We start from the raw sequence: 23,947 nt of genomic DNA on the forward strand, positions 1-23,947 counted from the left end.
AAGACCATCACTACACTTTACAAATGTGCATCCGCTCTTACTCATTCACAGCTTCACTGCTCCGACTGTCCGTGAGTAAACACTAACAGCATGACTTATATTGTCATATCGCCGAACCGCCCACAGTCACTGGAGATGTTGTTGTGGAAAATAATACGGAAATACTTCAGTGATGAGGACTCTTGTAAAGACAGTACCAATTGTGCAAACTGCTCTAAAACAACACGGAAGCATGTTTTTATATATATTTTCTCAGTCATTGTAAGATGACCACAGGGATGCGGATGCACTTCTTTTTTTGTTACTGTTACATTGGTACATATTATATACATTGATAGACATTATACATGAATTATGTTGTCTACACAGTATATCTCATTTGAAATCTCTGAGAATCATTCTCAAGCATTTTCTGTTTATTTTAAGTACATGCAAGATGAATGTAAACATCAGCCATGTCTGCTGGTGGTTTTATTTTTACAAACTCGGACAGAATCAAATAGAAAAGGCTTGCAAAAATATGCTCCCTTCATGAAGATTATAATGTACTTTTTTTGTTGAAAGGTCATTTTGGAGGCTGTAGTTTGCAGTTCTGTTTGACTGTGCTGCAGTGAGAAATATCAGGCATTTTTTAATATTTGGTCTGCCCTCATAGATATAAATATCTAAGCGCCTCTTTGTTTGCCCTTGCTGGAACAAACTAAAATGCTAATTTGTGAATTAACTGTACCACTTCTGCTCCTCTTGCAGTACTGCAGAGAATTAAATTCATATATTTTCAATGTTTTTTGATGTACCCTTTCATTCATGTGAAACAGCAAGTCAATGACCATTTAAAGGCATGCCCTATTCAGCAGATGTCTTTGGCTCGCCCCCAGTTAAAGCTGTAGTCTGGAGATTTGAGGAAAAACACTTAGCCAGGAAATTTGAATAACATTCGTATAACTGCCCTGTCACTTGAAAGACACTTTTGCTAACAAGTAGCCATAACACAAAGCTAAACACCGGAGCTGACATACAAGCTAACAAGCTAGATTTAGTAACAAGCTATGTAGCTCGACTGCAACATTGTACGGCCATATGCACTATTGTGAGTATTACTGTAACTGCCGCCACCATAGCAGTGTGGTCAAAACATAGAATTAAACATATATCAAGCAGGGGTCCTGCTAACTCTGCATCGCTAGAGTTCTTACAAATCCAACAGCTCTCTCTACTTCTGAAATGACGCTCTGATACATATCCTTGTTTTCTCTCTGGCTCAGTCTAATTCTTTGTTTTTACACTGCTTTTCTTCTTCAGTCTTCTTATTTCTTCTCTTTGACGTGGGCAATGGTGAGGCATTTTTCGGCTCTGTTGTTGTTGTCTGTTCTCCACTGTTTACAGTTTGGGCATGAATGTATCTGACCAGGTAACAGGGGAGGGGGAGGGGCACTGCCCAGTACGAACTGCGTGAGGGAGGGGGGCTGCCAGCAGCATATGCAAGAGAAGGACTGACACTTCTCAGACACTCACCTAGGCTCTGATTGGTTGTATTTTACCGGGAGCAGTGGATTCTTGCAAATCAAATTAGGGCCACTGGGTGGAGCCACAGATAGTGGATTTTTACACAGCTGACCTGTGTCTTCTACTGTCAGATGATGATGACAATTTTAACAAATATAACCAAAAAATAGTCACAGACTACAGCTTTAACCTTTATCAAATAATCACCAAAGCAGAAAATATATTATCTCATCTGATGGTCTATTTTATGATGACTCGTCAAAAGGCACAATACAAAAGGAAGTTATATCACAAAATAGTCTGTGCATGTTTAAAAAAAGCATTTATAATACAAAGGCAGCCAAAGATTCAAGAGGAACATTCTCACTCCGAACTGCACAAATTCAGTAGCTAGGTCAGTGGGCATAAGCTTCCAGCCATGACGCTCTACCTACTGTTCTAGCATCAGTTCTGGACATGAAGGGCTCCATGGTCAAGTACGTAGGTAACATGCAAAGTCTGGTTAGACTTTCAAAATAAAGCTTGCTTGCAAAAATTCTTCCGTAGGACACAACTGCTTAACATGTAAAAACGAAGCTGCATTATATATACATAGTAGCGCAGACGTACATCACAGGTTGTCAGATTAGAAAACACATTGAGTGCTGATCGTGAAGCAACTCAGTGACTCAGAGTGCAAGTGAATGCATCTCATTGACTTGCTGTTGAGAGAGGACAATTAAGCAATCAATAAGCTGACAAGATAGTGAGGTATTGAACATACAAACAGTTCTAATCATGAGTGTTTTGAAGAAGAGATAGTATATTATCTCATCAAGCACACTCATTTTCAGCTGTGTAGAAGCTGATCAAAGACACAAGTGATAATCACAGTTTCTTCATACTCAAATATCAAAATTGTAAATGTTCATCAAATTACCCAGGAAGAGGGTTATTTTGGTTGTCAGCCCATAATTGATACAATTGCCTTTTAAAGGAGAATGCCAGGTTTTATATGCTTAATGATGCACAAAATAAAATAGCATGTCTTCCACAGCAGAGAGAAGCTTATCCGGTAATACGTACTGATCATGGTCTTGCAGTGAAAAGCCTCAAATGAGCGCCAGAGTGGAGAGAGTGGCTGCTTTCACAGGAGTTCAACAGCGTGCTGATGAAAGGAAGCAATCACCGTTGCAGCACATGCATTAATGACAAGACTGTCAGCCCCCCTTCAGTCAAATGTATTTTTGCGCTCTTTGAGCAGCTATTTACTCCTACGTGAGAAAGGTAGGCGTCAGCACTGTTCCATAGTGGCTGTCAATGGCAGTGATGAGGAGTTCTTAAAAGGTTCATGGATATCAGATATGTCATCAGAGTGAAGAAGTGTGCGTGGTGCACCTGCAGGACACTAGAAGTAATCAGCAGATAATACAAAATGCATGGAGCACTATAGTTAGATTTTATGATATAGCTAAATTTTTGCTCTTATTATTATTTTTCTTGTACTTTTTATGAACACATTAATACATTACTTTATAGGAAACCCATCAGAAACTCATCTTGGAAAAAAAACAGACAGAGGGTGATTTTGTTCTGGTTTATGAAGTTTGGATATGCATTATGAACTTATGGAGATGCAAATTTTCGTTACCATAATCTTTAATATAAATGGGAATTTTTTTGAATTTTTGTAAGTAAAATGTAGCACAACTGACAGAATGTTTGTGATCGGCTCAGTGGATCACAACAGTGAGAAAAAATATCGAAGTTCGACATTTGGAGATACAGTAGGACCCATATGTTGTTTTTCCTCCAGCTAAGTAAGGCATACTTTAGCTGGGATCAGACAACAAGAAACATTTAATTCAAATCTGATTGCCCAAAACCATCTCTGACATCAGACTGAAAACATTTAAAGCCAGATGCTAAGATGGTGTAAATGTATCAGTCTACAGACACTCTGAGAGACAAGTGAGAAATAAAATATTCATTTTAATTTTCTTTTCAAACTTTTCTTCCATCTCAAGAAGATAAATGAAAAAAAAAGTTTGGCCAGGATCATTTTAAAGTTTTTTTTTTTTGTTTTGTCAGTTGTGAAAAACGAAATTTTGCTCATTTCAGCCATAAGAGGCGCAACAACAACTCCCTCAAGTTCTAAAAAGGACTGAAAGCTTTCCTGTTTTATTACAGGTGAGGTTTGTATTTGTATGTACTTTCTATATGAAGAGAGAGAGAGAGAGATTTTTTAATTTCCAAATTCCAGTCAAAATCTGTGTCTACTGTAGTGAAGTATGGGGTCCACTCAGTCATCAGAGCTATACCCTCTGGGACTAATATCCAACAGAATCTTTACATACATAATTCTGCAGATACCCACTGATAATATTCAAAAGAGAATGCTCAACATTTTTAACCACCTGAAATCCAGCCCCCGAGACACCCTCCACTGCAAAGCCCTCAAAACTCAAGAGCTGAGCCCAGAAAAGAGTCCCCTATGTCAGTTGGTACTGAGGCCAACTGCCCCCTCTCAGACATAGTCTGACCAGCCTCACAACAACACTGCTCTCCAAACACCAATCAGAGTAAAGTAAAGAAACCTATCTAGAACACTGGAAAGAAGAAGCTAAAAGCCAAAGTATATTAGAATGTTATCTGGCCCTAAAAAGAGATCATGCTACTAAACGCATAAAATCTTACCAGGCAAATCAATCCCAGTGAATCAGTAGCTTACCATTGCCATTCAAGATGCTGTTGGGTTTGGAGGTCATCACTCTGCAGTAGTGCCTCCGACAGATGTCCATCCAGTCCTCCTGGTTTGTTGGTTCTTTAGGTGAAGCCAGAAATGCAATGAGCTCAGAGTCTGTATGATGGGGAAAACAAAAAAACACATTAATGCACCATTTATCAATTTTGTTTTCAGTTCTTTACTAGTTGTATAGTCCTCTTTCAGTTTTTAGTTTTCAGTTTGGAGAGCAGAAAGTGGAGTTTGGAATCTTGTTCGTTTAAGTTCATGTGAGTATTTGTTTGTCTCATTTAATCTAGGATATTACCAACTTTATCAGCGTTTCTCCTACCTTGTGAGTTGTGGTGGATCTTTGGTGGTTCCAACGTGTAACACTGAGGCAGAGGGTAGCTTGAAAACATAGGCCAAGGGTAAGGATCTTCTCCCTGGAGTAAGACAATAAAGACATTCAATTGACAACCTCATTTTCCACATGCTTATACAACTGTCCACATGTATGATGACATTGATTAATTGTGAATGACTTTGTGTGGTCTTCTGTATGAGCAGTAAATAGGACATACATACTTAAATGATTATAGTTCAACTCCATTACTTTCTTTAGATTCATTTCTGCACTGCTCTGAATAGATACTTATTGTGGCTGTTAACAAGCTTGCTGTGTTATTGATGTGCCATTATGTTGCATTTGTTTGTCATTTAATATACTTAAAACCATCTGAAGACAATGTTAGATGGCAACATAATTAAAAATTTCAAACTATGAACAATGTAGTGCAGTTAAACAGTGACTTGTAATCTAATTAATTACAGAGGAATTGTTTTGCACCGAGCTGGTAGAAGTGTATTAAACTGTGTTTGTTTTCATTTGTCTTTCGTAAAACAAGTTATTTCCGCTTTTCAATTGTCTCTTGGTTCCTTTTTTATAACCAACTGCCATTAAGTGCCGCATTCATTGCACTTGTCATATCTTAGTTTTGAAGAATCATAACTTCTGTGTAATAGCTCAGCGTGTGATATGCCACAATAATGTGCTCTAAATGTTAATGGGTTTAGAAAGCAGTATCCAGCAGTATTTACCCAAATGTCTGTGCCCTCCGCTCATGTTAATCCCTGCTGGTATTTGAGTCCACCACTCAGATGATGTGCTGCTCTGACGAACAAGATGCACAAAGCTCTCTATGTTGATGATTGCATACAGTCCTTAAACAGCTTTGGGATGGAAGAATTCTGCACTGAATGTAACTTGAGGTGCTTAAATTTATATTTGAAAAACAGTATTTACAAAAGATAAATACTCAAATAAGGATCCGGGTTTGAATTAGGTTTATCGCCCAAGAAATCCCTGGCCGCGGAGCACCAATTTCCAAAAGTACAGGAACTTTGATGGTAGGGTGCTATCACTTCTGAGTGGTTTTGTTCAGTCATCAATTTATAAAAAAATGTTTCTGTTGTTCGTCCATTTTGCTTTCACACATCAGCATGTTCATAGCTAATGTAAAGTTGCATGCAAAAATGGCCTGAAATCCCAGCTGCTGTTTTGTTATTTGTTAAAGGATTTATTTGCCTGATCTTCACAGGTCTTCAGATATTGGTAGGAATGCAGACAACAATGGGCAGAAGGAACCTTTTAGTTCTTAGAAAAGTGGTTCCAGGGACTTAAAGTTGCAGGCACTTTGGGTAAAAATGCATTGTAATTTCTCTTGATTCAGTCACATTTTAAGATATTTAGAGTAAGAGACATCAGCATCAGCCTTAGAAAAAAACATACCCTATAATAACCAAGTAATCACAATAAGTCAACTCTTTAATTACATGAATAAGTATATAGTGAAAGAAAAATGTTTCATAGTTGTCGTGTCATTCGATACATCTCCTTGCAGGTGGTAAATACTCTGACAGACACTTTGAAATGTCAGGAATAATCTTTGCCTTTAACACAATGCTTCATTTCTCACGAAGAGTGGATTCATTTGTTTTGTAACTTCACAATGAATTTTACACGTATTGAACAGCTTTCTGACCCCTGTGCTCCCTACAGGTAACAGGGAAGATGACTAAAAGAGACCTGTTCAACATCATTCAAGTAATTTACACTCTCCCATTTAGAAATCTCTTTCATATCATTTCCTTGACCTCAGCGTAAATCAGCTTCCCCTTTTGCGTTCAGCATAAACAACATCTAAATAATTGATATCCATCCCAAAACATGCTGAGTAAATAAGGCTGCAGGCATCAGACAACGCCTGAAGCCCAATTGGTAGTCAGTAGGGCTCTCTGAAATTAACAGCAGCACAAACTTAGAATAAGAATTGATGGATAAGGGTTAGATTATATGCACAGTGAGCTGATGTTCATAAAAAATCATAATACCATGATTAGGAATAATTAAAGCACAGATTAAAAGAAAGAAATAGACAATTTAGTGATTTTATAGAGCAGCGATAATAAAATGTATCATTTTCACAAGGTTTTTGCACTTCAGTTCAGACCAAAACATACAATTGAGTTTGCAAAACATTGTGATGAAAAGCAATCAAAGTGCAAATGTCCAATAAACAGGCTTGTATCAGCCTGTGGAGCTGAACAAATAAACCACTAGTTATGAGGTGTCTAGACAATACATTTCACCGAAGGGTAGACGTTAGAATTCTTTGGACACTGAAATGTCTACAGAATATCTGTCCACCACAGACTCATTGCAATGCTACTGTTGCAATGTTATTAGCATTAAGCTGCTTCTTGGAAATGTAACGCTAACAAAACTGATGATAAAGAACAATTTTGTGCCCCCCCTTGCCACTTTTTAAATTGAAAACAGTTTCCAAGCAGTGGCACCACTTTTGCAAAGACAACTGGATTGCTTCCACAGAACACACTGCATTTGTTTGGAAATTTCTATTAAGAAAAGACCACAACCAGTTTGGAAGTAATAAGAAGAAGACAAAGAGAAGGCATGTTCACTAAAGACAGTAAGTGAAATTTCCATATTTTTATATGGATCAATAACACAGTTTGAGGATGCTTCAGGCAAACCACAGCTGAGTTGGTGTTTGTACATTTACTCAATTGTTGTATTTAAGTAAAGTATTAAGATATGTATACTATTTTCTGTTATATTATACTTCCACTTCACTACATTTTGGAGGCAAATATTGTACTACGTTTACTTTGATAACTTGTCAGTGTGACTTTGCACATTAAATGCCACATCAGTGCCAAATTAGTGCCAAATGCTGATTCTAAATGAGAAAAATGCTCAAAAAAATTGGATCTGATAATTGGGCGGGTAATTAGGCGACTAAAATTTTTATCAAGATATCTTCTTATTCATGTATGACATTTGGAAGCTTCTTACCACAGTGGATAAAAGCAGGATTCTCTTCAAATTCAATTGAGAGCAGACTGAAGAAATGTATAATAAATCAAACCTTCATGTTCTTATGAGATTTGTGCCCAATAACAGAAAGAAAGGCCGACTGCAATTGATTTTTAACATAACCATTCTATATGCAGAGAGTGTCACTGTTGTATAGCTATTAAATGGTGCACTCAACAAGTAATTCATGTTGAAGTCAAAACGTTATCTATTGCCAGTTTAATGTATTTTCTAAACCTACTTTTCTTTTGTGGAAAAATCATATTGCAAAAACAGTCATAGTAGAGCATATCTGACCTCTTGCAGTGCTCGAGGAGGAAGAGTCCTCTCAGAAGGACCTCCCACCACACTGACACGAACCAGCACGTGATTCCTCTCCACTGATAGACCGTCAATGATGAACTCCCTAACAGCACAGAAAAGAAGATTAGATAACAGCTGAATTGTGAGAGCTGGTGCAGAAGGAACATTGCATTGTTCCTAAAGCAATAAACATTCTTCTCGATGTGTGTGCAACAGCACACCTGCAAGATGACCAAATGAGAAAGACAGTTGAAGAAAAGGACACTGAGCTTTTCAATTCACACACACTTCAACAGTTCCCCTATTATTGGGGCTCAGACAACTTTCTTTGAAAAGTCTTTTAAACTACTTTGAACAGCATCTGAAACTACTGAGTGAGACTGAATGTGACTATATCATTGCTGCAAGGCAAGCAAATAAAGAAATAGGAAGGGGTTTCCATGTAGAATTTTCGATAAGACCAGAGAGTACTCCAATTATAAAGGCACTTTAGGGTCTCAGGGTGTCAGTCTTGGTGGATAGTTCTTAGCGCTGAGGTAATTTGGGCTTGAAATTGGGAATAAAGAGGACTATTTTTTCTACATTGCTCTTTCCGAAAGCCTGTTAGCCATAAAATGAAATTTGCATACATTTATTTTTGAATAAAACAAAAAAGCCACAGCTGGGGTCAAGTAAGATGCACAGGATGCCCTCACAGTAGTTTGGAGAATTTGGGTGTCACTGATATCAAAACGGTCAGAGCAGAAAAAAATGGAAAAAATTAAAGACAACAAGTAATGTGAGTAAAAAAAAACAAAGTAAAAAGTTAAGTTTGAAAAATGTGAAGTGAAATGAGGAGGAGGGTTCAAAGAAAAGAGAGATGATGATGATATTGTTGATGACAATGGGAGCATGAAGAAAAGAGAGGACAGGAAAAAGGAAGCTGGGAGAATAAATTAACAAGTCATCATTCTCCAAAACGCAATGTGAGTCAGCGTTTCAGGGCCATTTCCATTCATAACCAATAGCCACGGTTCTGGCAGCCATTACCAGAAGAAAGGAGCTCTTGAACACCCACTTTCAGAAATGGCCTTTTCACTCTCCACTTTTTTTCATTTTATTTCTGACAAGCCAAACAAACAAACAATTTTTCATCCTGAGCAATGATTACATTTGGAAGTGATCTGTCATATCAGGATGATGTACAGAGGAGCAAAAGCCCTTAGTGAACGACAGAGAGAGGGACTGTCTGCACACCGAGTCAACATGGAAACTGCTTAACTTCTGAGATAACTTCTTTCAGTTCAACTCAGCTGGGGATGGAGAAAACTTAACTTTCTCCTGTCCAGGTACAGGAAGTATGATCAATTTGGGTAAAAATCTTCATATTAGGGCTGTCAAATGATTACAAATTTTAATCTAATTAATCACAGGGTAGCTGTGGATTTATTACGATTAATCAACATATGTCGTAAATATGACGGAATATTTCACATTTTCTCTTATATTGTTGTATGGCCATCTCCTATGCCTCTTACAGGAATACAGGATGTGTTAGTCAGATTTTTTTTAATCAAAACTAAAAGATAACCTTCATTCTAAACAATTTGGGCATCTTAGACATTTAGTCTTTTTTATTTAGCAAATATAGGATGGATGAAACGTTTTTTCTTAAAAAAACAACTGCACAATCACATATGTGAATGTGGCCCGTTTACCTATTCTTCTTTTAGCCAGTTGCTGAGGCAAACATTTTCTGAATGTAAAGCTGACTGTACCCATAGAGTTTGTGGACTTTAGTCATTACTTTGTGGTTTAGGGGGGGTTAGGTGTTGTAACTACCTCTCGAGAAACAACACCTGGGCATAATGACTTATGTATTGAGGACAGCAGGTTAGGCATCATTTTGCCTTTACAGAGATCTATTGCTTTTGCTGAATTCTATTCCTGGTGCGGACCAAACAATCAGACAGAGACTGTGTCAGCAGATGAGTCTTAGTTGCTTCCAAACAGACTTTGGCATTGCTCGTTTGGGGTGTCAAAGCAAGCAGACCAACCACAAGAGTGTGTGATTTTAGCACAAAATCTTGATTACTAATTAATCCATCAGCTGAACATGAAATCTGATTTCCCCATGTGGGTCGTGATGATGTGCTAATGATGCATGATGTCTACTGCCACACATGTCAAATCAACAAGTTATCAAGCTCTCCTTGGCATGTTTTTCAGAGTTTCTGGATGTCTTCTGGGGGGATAAGAAGATGATTCTTTATAAAAGAATATTCCCTCATTTACAACTTGATGATAGCGGCAGACAGTACTTTCCACAGTCTCCCATAGGTGTTTAATTATGCTGAAACCTCATGAGTGCAAAGGGCATCACACATGATTCACATTATTTTCACACTCATTAAACTATTCAGTGAGCCCTCCTGCCCTGTGAATACAGACATGGTCATATTGGAAGAGAACCTTCCTGTCACAATTGACATATTTAATCTAAGTATAAAGGTGATCACTCTGAATCACCCTTCCATCTTACATAACAAGAGATCCAATCAATGCCAGGAGAAGGCATCTTGTGTATAAGGCAACACTTGTATTTGTTGTATTTTTCCCTTCAATTTATTCAGGTTGAAAGTTTAACTTGTCACCCATCTTCAGTTCCAGCATGTAACTTACACATATTGTCTTTTTTACATTTGTATTTGTTGCAGACTAACTAAACCAGATACAACATGTTAATTAATGAGCATTAGAGGTTTATAAACCTTTAGAAAGAGCTATTTCTTCTAGCCATCAGTCTTTATGCTTGACTCAAGCTGCATTGATACTTAATGCGCAGATATGAGACCAATATTTATCCTTCCATTTCACTGTTGGAAACAAATAATTCACCAAAATATTGAACTATTTCTATATAGTACAAGAAGAGAACTTTCATACTATAGTAGTCAGAAAAACTTTTAGTTGCAACTCATTATTTTAAACTAATAAAAAGACCAACAGTGTGTCTCTCAAGACTTTCTCACATCATAATAAATGTCCTCTAAAGTATTCTGTTTCCATAATACACTTGGTTGAGATGACTGGAACTATGAAAAAGACAATAAAGGAACATAATTAGGAAACTCTCTCTCCTGCCCGCTTACAGGGAGCAACAGTAGCTAACATCATAGCTATTAGAAATGGAGTTCGCCTAACTCATAATCAAATGAGCGGCATCCGGCACAACACTTTGAATAATTCAGAATTATTTGAGTAATTGTCAACGATAAAACTTGTTAATTTCAAACCATGTTTTTTGGGTCATACCCCTTGTTGGTGTCCAGCTCGGTGACGTTCTCCCTCTGACTCTGCAGCAGCATGGAGCAGATGTTGTACTGGCTCTCCAGCAGCAGGAAGGAGTCCAGATTACAGCAGAGCACACTCAGCAGCCTGCAACCATGCACACACACACACACAGACACACACGCACACACACACATACACAAGACATGACAATATAGAAAGCCCTGGCATTATGAGATATTGTAGCAGTGGAACAAGCATGCAAATAAAGACCCCGTTTGGGCTGTGGCGGTCTCCCCTGGCTCCTGGCTTGTACTGTACGTCTGCGAGTGCTGGATCACTCAACACAATTTTTCTGCAAGAGCTCACCGTAGCCAATCGTAAGCTTTGTTAAGCAGGAAGCCTTGGGGAAAGTTTCATGGTTCATTTTCAGTTGCTGGTAATGACACCAGGCTCAAGCAGGCAGTCAAGCTCCAGTGAAGCTTTGAGACACTTCAGTGTGTTTTAAAGTCTGTGTTTTAAATGGTTGAATACGTGGAGAGGAAAAGCTTCAAAACAGTCTCTTCAGTTTTATCAGTGACTTTTCAAGTTCAGGTTTAGTACTGGTGTATCTCATGTATGTGTTGGTGTCATTTCAAGAACATCATAATTAATGTTACTCCAGGATTTAGACTTAACCCGTCATTGCTGAAGTATGGACCTTTTTTTTCCCAGGAGACATTTTCGAACCTAACTTTTTAAGCTTTGTGGAACATGTCACATATTATCACATTATTTGCAGTTTTCAGTCACTGTAGCTTAGGTTAAGGCAACCAAAATAGTCAGATAGATTTAGAAAAACATGGTTTGGGTTTAAATAAATCCTTTCAAAAAGTTAAACATGTGTTTGAAGGGATTACTTCTCCCATGTGCATATTTTCCCTGTCTCCACCCATGGCCCTTGACCAAATTACCCCCACCTCCTCCCATTTGCATCAGAGCTTATCTGAATTTGGAGAGCAATTAAGTGCTTATTACAAAGGTTCTGTGCGTGTGTCACCGGTGTGAAGCATTGATCAAAACAATCTAGTTAGTGTTTATTGTCTGCCTCCTCTTCACTCTACCCCTGCGATTAATTTGGCAGAACTGGCTTCTGAAATATCTGGTATCTCGCAAATTGGTATTTTTCTGGTGACAATGATGCAGCTCAACTACATTAACGTCATTTAATCCATTATTCCCATTATATTCATTGTATGAGGGTGTTTAAAAATGTTCCGCTCACTTTTAAACAGGTTTAGATCACTCTAGGTTTTAAAGTCTACAGAACTGCTCTCTCACAGAGAGTTAGATGTCAAGATCAATAACCCTCTCGTGTGTGCATTAAGTATGGAGCTAGAGCCAGGAGGTGAGCTTAGCATAATTACTAGAAAGGAGGGGCAAACAGCAAGTGGCTTGTCTCTCAATGTTAAAAGCAGCATCTCTATAGCTAACTAATTTTTACTTCTTATCCTAATCCAAACAAAAATGATAAAATTGTTAGTTTCAGACTGAGTTATGTGCTAGAAATATGTTTGGGTTTTTTGGTTTTTTGGTTTTTGGTTTTTTTTTTTACAAGCAACAGTTAATCTTTTAATCAGAAATTGCAGTGACAAGACTCTAGAGTGATGATGGGAGGATAAAAGATTTCATTAGGGATTGCCAAGGGTAGATGTTTCACTTCACTGTTGGAGGAGACAATAATTCTCAAGATCAATTCCTGAAGGGGACACCAAAAGTACTGTTATATCAAATGTATATAGAGGAAAAGCTGTTATCAGGCCTACTACCAGCATGTTGATAATCCAATATTTTGGCCTCAGGATCCACAAGATTCAACCGTGAGTAATAGGCAGAACAAAATGCAGTCATGACTGTAAATATCAAAATCACTGGATCCAGACCCATGTCCCCTTTGTGATTTTCACCTCAGGATCAGTTGATTGTGGTGAATTTCCATTCCAGTTCAATCAGATGTGTGTAGATATCATGGATTCCAAACTAAAATGCAGGAAGACGAGGTGCCTGCCAGAACATGCCAGAGGAAAGTGTCTGCCCTGCAGACCAACACCTCAAACTGCACTACCATCTCTGTGATCACCGCCCATCTGAAGAACTAAAGGTTCACTGACATTTTAAGAGTTTTAAACATTTATTGATGATTGTCGAGATGTAATTGTGATTTGCAATTATTTTGAAGGGGTGCTGTATATTGTGTCATGAAACTTTCATATGGCACCAGGATTACTCCAGAGTCACTTTTTTCAGACATCTACACTTCTGGTTGTGTAGGAACTAAACAAACACAATAAAGCTTGTTAACATGCTGAGTCGGTATGTTTTTTTAAACTTTTAAACGGGGTAGCTTGCTCCTCTCTGCTTCCAGTCCCCCCTTCTGGCTCAAGCTTCATACCTAATGCACAGACATGAGGGTGCTATTGATTTTCTCATTTAACTTTCTGCATCAAAGCAAAGAAGCATAATAAAATAAAAATAATAATGATAAAATGTTGAGATACAGTATTTCATTTCACTGCAGTATCTTCCAAGCACTCATAACTGAACAGGAATCCAGAGACATCTGGGATGAATATTGTGTGACCATCAGTAATGTAATTTTGTTTTTCCATTAATGAATAAAGACTAATTGCCTATTACTGAAAGAGAGCACATATAGGGTGAGACATTTCTCAGTTGACCAGAAACATAATGACCCATTAGCTAGTTAATAGCTGAAAAGGGGGCAGTCCTAATGCAAGTAAAGCAACAAAACACGGTCTGGATGATTCATCTGCTCCTGTTTGTATCTTAATTAGTAACACAGCCTCAGCCATCTTTGGTGTTTTCTGCAGATGTATCCTGCTAATGCTTGAGGCCATGCACATCTTTAAATTAGTAAAAATTTGTTTTACTGTACATGAATAGTATATTAGAGTAATTCTAGATTAGTTTTATGTACTTTATTTCCTTCACTATCACTGCTATTCATTTACCACACTTTTTCAGAATAAGTCTTAAATAACAAAAGAGCAATCAAATCAAACATCAGGATTATTTTTGCCGTTTAGAGCAACCCTGATCCAGTTTTATTTATTTTATTTTTTTTACAAATCTCATTTCAATTTTTAATAGTGCCTGTTCGTTTACTGACTTACAAGTAGTAGTGTAAAGCCCTGCATGCTGTTTGGTGTGTTGTGTGTGTTTGTCCTTGTGAAGCACATCTCTTCTTTTAAGCAGCTGCTCCGATTCCTGATGTGCCGGGCAGTTATTTGGACTCCAGTTTGACTGACAACTCTACTCAGTCATTCTGACAGCAGCACAGCAAGAGGCTGAGAGTCCGTCAGGCCTTCTGACCTCTCTCTGTTTGAAACTAAGCAATAGGGAACCAAGTCTGCTTCCAGCCTGTCTCTTTGATAGGCTTCTTTTATCAAGTGGGGGGAAGACTGTTCGTCCAGTCCGAGGTCTTTTTAAATGTTTACCTGTTCTGAAAGTAAATCACTGGCAACAATACAGTAAATGGACTTGTATTTCCATGGCGCTTTTCCAGTCTACTGACCGCTCCAAGCCGCTTTGCAACATTTGTCAGATTCAGCCATTCACACACACATTCATGCACTGCAAGCAAGGTGCCAACTGCTCATCAGGAACAATTGTGGGTTCAATATCTTGCTCAAGGACACTTCAACATGGAGCTAGGAGGATTCGGACCAGTGACCTTCCAATTACTAGACGGCCCGTTTTACCTGAACTACTAGGAATTTTGTTGCCTGTGGGAGTTTTCATTTGAAAGTCGCATCTGTTGATTGTTTTCATCGCAGGTAATCTGCTTATTATTTTCTTTGTCCCAAAACCCCAAAATATTTAATTTGCTGACTTACTAGATGAAAACCAGCAGATATCATTAGTTTCATGGTCACAGGTTGTCATTCATCATTTTGATTCGTTTTCCAAGTTTTAAGAAGGTGGATCTTATGTAATATCATATTCACCTAGATGAGCTGGATGCAACCCAACAGACCTCTGCCTCTAGCAGAAGAGAATGTCTTTCTTTTGATGAGGATGATATGATATCTCTTTCTTCCACTCTGACACTGAAGTCACTCAATATTTAAAGTCAGAGATGCTGTTTCCCAACAATAAAGACAATATCCCTAAAATTTTACACAGCAATGTTGTGTAGAGTGTTTGTGGAGAGGCTACTTAGTCTGGGCAGTCTTGTCTTTAGTGATTAATATGCCAAATATACTACAATAATCTACTGTAGAGCCAAGGTTTGGTGAGTGGGGAACTCAAATGAGTTTCTTTTAGTTAGTCTGTCCTATCCTAAAATGGAATTCAGATGTCATTTAAACATATTTTTTTTTCCTTGGTGTTAGGAAGGCCAGTCTCATAATAGTTTATTTACTGGTGTGTTATTTTGAGGAAATTATTATTTGTACAAGGTGGTATGGGAAGGCCTAAATCTTGTATATTATTCATATATATATAAATAAAACTATGTGTGTGTGTGTGTGTGTATATATATATATATATATATATATATATATATATATATATATATATATATATATATATATACACACACACACACATAGTTTTATTTCAAGGCAGTCATGTAACAGTCTGCTGCCAGCATCACCTTGATTTTCCTAGGTGTGCAATTGAGTCTTGTTCTCATCACATTTTTCTGTGAAGTGCTTTTTGGGCTGGGTTTTCAGCGGCTGTTGGCTTCATGGTATCAAAAGTATAAAAGAAAAAGTTCTTGGGTATGTCCTTTTAGGAGAGGAATGTGTGCTTATATATGGGCTTATTTAACGTCATATTGTTAACTGGCAATTATGTGACTATGGATCTCATAGGATGCAATGCAAAAATATAGACACAAGTAGTATGACAAATTACTCTCTATCTGGAGGCAAGAAGTAACAAAATGTATACATCTTTGTCATACATGAATAATTGTTTGTTTTAGTTTTTTACCAGGAAATCTTACATATTTGAATCCCTCCAGTCATAACGACAGGTGAATATAGTTCCCTCTAAGCACAATTTAAATTGAATTATAGCTGGATGAGCATGAACAAGATAGTTGACTGATGTGTCTCAAATCCAGGTGATACCAATGCTTTGGGTTGGCGATGCATGTAAGCAGTGGGGTCCGTGAACTATTTCGGCGCTTGATAAAAACAGATCATTTTGGACTGTTTTTTCCCCACCCTTTGTCAAGGATCTTAAAATCTTCCAGGAAGTGGAAATGGACACCCTGATCAAAGGCCTGTTTCACTAGTAAAGTCAGAACAGACACTGGAACCATCTTTAGCTATTAATCAGCTGACATGTTTGTACATCTTTGAGGTTTGCAACTAATTAGCTAGCAATAGTATGTGGTGAGAAAGAAAAGACTGTAATGATAAATTGAATGGCTTGGCGCATGCAATGCAGACAATGCACTGTTCGCTCTATAGTATACTACACCCTGATGTGGGTAATGTGTAAGGGCTAATTAATTATTTTGCTGTTTTATTAAGAAAAAGAAAGATCAGGAAAGTAACTAAATGGCCATGTAGTTTTAATTAGATTTCTCCTTGTTATTTCATACTTGTCCTTTTCTTGTCCTTGATCTCTTATTGGACATGAAAGAGGTTGGAAGACTTTTAAGACGATACAATCCATCTCCCCTGAGAGCTGAAGTTGTTGTCATTCAAGCTGACAGCAACTACAACTCACTTTATCTTAGGTAGGAAGACTTTCATTGAAACACCCATTTATGACAGGTGATTACTTTCTTGATGATGTGCACGCATGCACCAGAGGACTTATATATAAACCAATCACCTACAGTAATCTGCTTGCCAGTCTGACTGATGATCATGCTACAGGTTGATTAGTCATGCCTGACGAGAGATGCAAATGGTTAGCTTTACCATTTGGGAGGCTTCTATCATTGACAGTCAGGAGGGCCCTCTTAAATCAATCATAAAATCATTAAAGGGTGCACTAAAGCAAAGAAATGCTGCCAAAGCAAGGAATTTGTTTGCATTCCCCAAAACACTTTACAAGTTCTGCCTCTAACAAAAAAAGGGACTAAATATGTGACCACTCTTTATAAAAGACAATCTCTTATGAAGAGTGTGCTACCTGCAGAGAAATGATCTGCCCATATCCAGGCAGCACGCCTCCAGCTGTGCTTCCATAAAGATCAATTAGAAGCCTCATTTGGGCCTTAACTTTGCATCCAACTCCCAACAGCCCCATTAAACCTTACTATACTGCGAGGAATCTCACTTGTGTTTTATTATTGAGCCTGGAACCGGAACAAAGTTATCTCTTCTTTATTGTCAGTCTTAAGGTGATTTCACATCTGACTTGTTTGATGCTAAATAATAATACTCTAATTATCTTCTACTACTATTTATTTTCTTGTATTCATTTCTATTTCAGTCCAATTAACTTACGGCATGGGCAATGAGACAAGTGATTAGAATGACGACAAATACATCTTCATCTTCTCTACATTTACAGTTACAACTGGGACAGAATTTGCTCCACCTTATTGCATAGATGGCCAGTTTTAGTAAGATTTGTTATACATGTCCTTCCTCAGCTCAATGCTGATATAGTTTTTAAATTAGTATGTCCATTTTTATAATAATATGTCTAATGCTTGGTGAAGTTTTTCCTGCTGACATAAAAAATGATCTAATCAAATCATGCGTAAAGTTCTGCCCCAGCACACACACTTGACGAGTCATCAATAGCAAAGACAGTAAAATGAAGGCATCTAAACAATTCAGACGGGCAAAAAACACAGGGAAAGAGAGCTGGTTGCCATCACAACAAAGAGGCTTTTAGTATGAAGGAAAAGGACAGAGGGATTTTAGTTCTCATTAGCTCGTGAAGATCAAGAGTGATGGAAATTGTGGTTTCTTTTTACAAGAGGGCTACACTTCAGGAAAGCTTAGTGCATTTTTGCTTGACAGTGGTGCAGCGATTAAATCTGCACTACAAGTTGTCCTATGAAGAATCAAAAGCTTAGACATTGTGCTTGACTGAAGTAGCTTAGATGAATCTAGTAGCTGAGTTATTTTAAAAAATATATTTTTTGTCCAAAACAAAAAAAAGAAAGAAAAAAAGGAAAATTAACTTATCCTACTATAGGATATCTGTGTATCTTAGGCGTGATATGTAATTTTCCTATGTGCCACAGTGCTCAATAGTTGTCCAAAAAACTAATTAAAATACACATCAATGACCTATAGTCAGGGTTCAAATTATGGTGGAGAAACAGGGGAGGGGGATATCCCTCTGACCTGTAATTATAAATATTCGGGACAAACTCCAGTCTGGATGAATGTTGTAAAATCATGTCAGGGACACCTTAAGTGGACTATACAATCATTTAACCTTTATATTAGTTGTCATTGCAGTGACAGCTTGTAATTGTGACTGATTCGCAGTTCATGGAAACTATCATGTTTGTGTCACAAAATTTAGCAGTACAGAAGCAATACTTGATTATAATGCTTTTTTGTCAGGGTTTCTTGTCATTTGGATATTGCATTTAGCCATATCACTATTTCAAATATATTTTGATAAATGTGCAAACCTACTCACTATATTAAACTTGACGCTTGCATGTGGAACACAAAACAATGGAGACACTGTAGGTTGTTATAAGTAGCTTGCGATCTAGCTAGTTCAATACACTTAAATACAATTAACTTCACTTAAATCTCAGCTATAAAGTTTCTACAAAAAATTCTAAAGTTTCTAAAATTACCTAAAATAAAGCACAGCCTTCCATTTCAAATGTTGGTTAAATAGCTAGCTAACTAGCTAGCTGTGCTTGAGGCTTGGCATTTCATTACCCATATACGTAAAATGTTGTACACTTCTTACTTACTACCCCATACACTGGTGAAATGGACTTGATGTATCATCCTCCACAGACTCAGATATTATGTTAAGAAAGGGGGATACTTTAAGGATTGCAAGACCCTACACTGCATTGGGTTTCCTTTGACCCCCCCAGTTTTCATTGTTAGATTCTTACTCTGGCTACACTGTTAACACTGGGTGACACATACATTTACTACAGTGAACATGGGCAGTGGTATTTATTTTGAGTAAATTCCAGATACTCTGTCATGTTACCATAAATGCTCACTGTGCATTAAATGTGTGTTCTTAAATCAGCAGCTGAAAAAAAAAAGGACACTAAAATGCACCATTTACTGCAAAAATGACATTGCCCAGCTGCTTTGGGAGATTATTGAGCATTTGCTGCTTTATATTTATGAAATGTTTCATCACGCAGGATGCCTCACAGAATAAAAGCACCTGAAGTACAAAACTGAATGGCAGGGAACAGATGCACAGATAGAGAGAAGCCTACATCATTCAAAATACATACATTTATATCTATTTCACAATTAAAGCATCTTCCTACACGTAAGCTTCACTCAGTTTCTGCTCTTTGTATCAAATCAGACTACTGTACACATGCAAACAATACATTAACTTCTCGTTGTTTGGTTTCAAGAATTTAGGAAAAACTCCATGAGATAGAAAAACAACCTGCAGCTGTCATCTCTTATTCATTATGTGGCCTACGTGATAGATCGACACCTGTGCAGATTATTGAAGCCGAGTCCCCGCACTTCCCCCGTCTACTGTGGTCCTGTAATCACACAAGCTAGCAGCCTTTGTGATTGTGTGTTTGATCTTAGATAAAATCAATTTTTTGTCTCTCAAGGTTTAGAAGATTTACACCAACTAAAGTGAAGTATTTGTGAACAATGAGATTCATGATCAAACACAAGTCTGAAACCCTTATGAATACATGCATCAGTCAAGAATAATAGCATTTTTTTAAATTAATACTAAGCTCAGATCAAAATCATTAAATCTTGGGGGTTTTTTGTCCCTTCTGATGATTTTTGTGTTCTCTATTCATTAGTGATATATACATAAAAGAACAAAGATTCTCCTAATCAGACAGGCGTTTGGTTGCCAGGTTGTCAGCCTAATTAGAGTTCCTTTTTTAAACCAACTGTATGTCTCAGTAGAAAACGCTAGACTACATTGTACCGGGCATCTAAGAGTATCTGCAGGTTTCAGAGTCAAACCTTAAAACTTTTAGATGCTATCTGTGATTCTGTTTGATTCAAAAGATGCAGAATCATATAAACAAATGGAAGGAAGAGTGACTTGGATCTGGACAGTGATGAAACACAAGCAGGTGCTCCTTATGCATTGGTAGGTTAATACTATCCACAAGGAGGGGAACAAAATTCTGAAAGTGACCTTTATCATAACAGCCACGTTATTAAAACCGAGACCAATGAACATCATGTGTGATTGTTTGACCTAAAGGTAGAAAGTTGTGGAGACAGTGACCTTGTTTTCAATCAAATACTCATGACATTCGGGCTTCTTTAGGTTTAATATATCCATTAGCAGTGCAGCTACATTATTAAAAACAAAACTAATGCATATCATGTGTGATTGTTTGACCCAGAGCGGATCCAATGTGGGTTCAATTATCTTTTCCTATCATGTAACCATGATATTAAGGCATTTTTAGTTGAAATAATCCATTTTTTTTTGCAGCTACATTATTAAAAAACAAGACTAAGGCCTTGTGCATGCAAGGCACCCTGAGGTAGATCTGTGTCGGGTCAATGGTTTTGTTTTCAAACTTTCGGCTATGAGGAGAAAGCCTTTTCTACTTTTCTTACTAACAAAACAGTTTGCCTTGAATTTCAAGAGAGAATCTATTCCCTTCTTGGTAGACAGTCACAGAAAAATAAATCAAGCTGGCACTTTATAATTAAATCCTGTGATGAAATGTCTGTAGCTTAACTGGGCAATGAGGGGAAAAAAGGGGAGGATTGTGTTCAGTCCTGGGTGAAAAATAGAAAACAAGTTTTGTATATTGATGAAAACTGTTTTGTGTTAGTGTAAAAACACGATATTCTTGTGGTTGGGCAGTTTTGTGAGGTTAGTTTGTTACCATTACATACATTAAGCTACCTGATTTTACTGCAGATGTGTGCAGACCTTTAAGCTGCAGGGGGCACTCTTCTCCACTAAATGCAAATAGGACCAACCCACATTACAACAGTTAATCCATAAAATAATTAAATACAGCTTTACATCAGAATCACACTGCTGATATGTTAAATCCAATATAACATGAGCTAATCATAATCCAATAGATGCCTGTGTCAGGACAAGTTCCAATGCATGAATCGCTGAAGTTGGCTCTACTTCCTATGATGGTTTAGCTTCTGCAGTGTGTGCTGCATGTTTCACTGGTCTGTGGTGAAGCGTCCTCTAGACCTCCTGCCCACAGCATCCTGGAGCAGCAACAGAGGGAGATTGCTTTTTCAACCACTGCAACAGGAGGTCTCTCCTGCAAGCTGCCTTCAGTTTCCAAGTGGCCATATAATGTATGAAAAATGTATGACAATGTGAAAAAGGGGTCGCTCATAGTGATGAATCTACAGAGGACCTTCATCTGAATCTGCTCTTTATAGTGTGTTTCAGCCCACTGTGTAGTCATCCACTCTGTAAATTTCATGTTTTGGTTCTCTCTCACTGCTCTCATAATGTCGTTTTTGGACCACCATTAGCAGACAGCAAGAGTTGATGATGAACATTATGGAGTAGTTAGCAGCTAAAGAGCCAGATATTTCTGTCAGGACAACAGAGTTTATAGGAGAGAGAATATAGGGTGCCACAGGAATGAGTCCTTCAGCTAGAGCAGGTGTCCCATGTACAGAGGCTTTTTCCTCGCTGCAGCACCCCTGGGTTCGAGTCTCAGACTGGGGCACTTTGCTGCGCGTCAACCCCCCTCTCTCATATCCTGTTTCCTATCATCGCTGAAGATGTCCTATCATTGAAGCCATACAAAGCGTTTTTAATATCTATCTGGTGGTGATATATATGTTTTGTATAATTATATACCTTAATAGTGCAGATACTATACTTTATACTTACTAAACATAACAATATACAGCTTTTATAATACAACCTTCAGTGCCATTCCTATCTTGGCCCATTTTTGCTCGCCTCTGTTTTGTGTGCTTTTTAATTCTACATGTCTTTGGACACATTGTTTATTAATCACTGCAATGTCCTTGCTGCAATACTGATGCAATTTCCCCCTCTGGGATCAATAGAGCTCTATCCATGTACAATGGTACCACAACCCTTCAGGCTGAGGATAATCAGAAAATCAAACGTAGATAGGTACTGTTGCATTGTGGGGGATACTGCATTAAAAGGGACAGGGTTTAAGCCTTTTTCGGGGGCAATGTTTAGAGTTCACACTAGCAAAGTGAACAGTGTATAATACTGTAATAATACAACAATATGCAAAGCTTGATGGTTGGAGAATTTGAACTGGATCAACATCATGGCAAAAACCTAGAAGACCCCTTTTCACTGTATTTGAGATGTTTAGCCATTTCCGATTCCAGTAAAGGATGTAACTGAACTGAAACCCAGCTGTGTGGAGCCTTCAAACATCAAATTGTAACAGCAAACGTAACTGACTTAACAAGCAACCTCTAATACCTCAAGATTTACATGGTATGACTTGGCTAACTGATAGTAAAACACTACATTTAGCACATTTTGCGAGGGTGTGTTTTCAGTTAAATCCATCAGTCTGGGTGGTAAAAAGAACAGAGCATCTTGTTCCTTTCACTTGGCTTCTGGATGTTAATAGAAGTGGGCTGACTGACAGGCACAGGCAGAGTGAGTGAGTCAGCTGGGCTCCAAACAAGTCAAAGCTATTGTGATTGAGGCAAAGGAATACATAGCAGCTACTGGAGCATTGCACACCAAACCAAGACACATGTGTACCTGTGTATGGAGAAACATTGTCTTAGACAGAGTGCTTTACATCAAATCCTCCTCCTTTAAAAAACAAAGTGTTTTTCTTCTTGCTCCTATAGTTTATAGTGTCACTGTGTAGGACGATGTATGTGAGAAGGTAAGAGATATTATTTGCTCTTCTTCTAATAATATACTCTCCAGTTTTGATATAACTGCTAAGCTAAAGTCTTGAGGGGCCACCATGGTTGTTTTGGGACGCTTCCCTTGCTAATCATCACCACAAAAGATCAGATGATCACGACGTTAAAGATATCCTGGCCTACAAATATTTGATCTCCAGATGTAAGAAAAAATGTTCATCTGATACAGCCTTGAACAAATTTCATATGAAATAAAAATTGTGATGCAAAAATGATCATTCGCACTCATGAATATTGTGATATCTGTCAAAATAATCATAATATGATCTCTTTGTTCACGAATTTGCACAGCCTTACTCAAAGTGCATATGTCCTCTGTGCTCATTGACAATATGATGCCATGAATATGAGGCATGCTTAAGAGCATACTTTGTGACATCACAAACCATTCAGAGGCAAATCCTGGTCCAAGATTCATTATTTGCATTTTCTAACATTTTTAACAAGGAGAAATAGGTGCTATTTTAAGGATCTTCTGTGTTAATTAAGTTTTGTAGTTTTTTTTTTAAACCAAGCCAGACAAGCATTGGAGAATTCTTATGGATATCTTTATACATGTGTGATGGATGTCTTTAATTCTCTGAAAAACATGACTTCTAACTGAATTTAACTTTGGCATATTGAGGATAGTTTTTTGTCTTTTGTTTTGTAATTGACACTTTACTGTTTATTGCTGATGCTTTAGATCAGACTTTATCTGCT

The 23,947-nt window shown here is 37.7% G+C and overlaps 1 protein-coding gene across 9 annotated transcripts in view; it reads right to left on the reverse strand.

Annotated features, from left to right (window-relative positions):
* The window catches only part of tbc1d32 (TBC1 domain family, member 32), an 84,774-nt gene that overhangs the window by 39,803 nt on the left and 21,024 nt on the right, over positions 1-23,947 (reverse strand). For all 9 annotated transcript variants that reach the window (XM_037086415.1, XM_037086413.1, XM_037086412.1 and 6 more), the window contains exons 24-27: positions 11,205-11,327; positions 7,905-8,013; positions 4,560-4,653; positions 4,217-4,345 (exon numbers count right to left, since the gene is read on the reverse strand). In XM_037086415.1, coding sequence (XP_036942310.1) covers positions 4,217-4,345; positions 4,560-4,653; positions 7,905-8,013; positions 11,205-11,327 — 455 coding nt within the window. The remainder of the gene's footprint in view (positions 1-4,216; positions 4,346-4,559; positions 4,654-7,904; positions 8,014-11,204; positions 11,328-23,947) is intronic.

This window comes from Acanthopagrus latus, chromosome 22 (assembly GCF_904848185.1).
Source record: "Acanthopagrus latus isolate v.2019 chromosome 22, fAcaLat1.1, whole genome shotgun sequence".
In the NCBI taxonomy this organism is placed as follows: Eukaryota; Metazoa; Chordata; class Actinopteri; order Spariformes; family Sparidae; genus Acanthopagrus; species Acanthopagrus latus.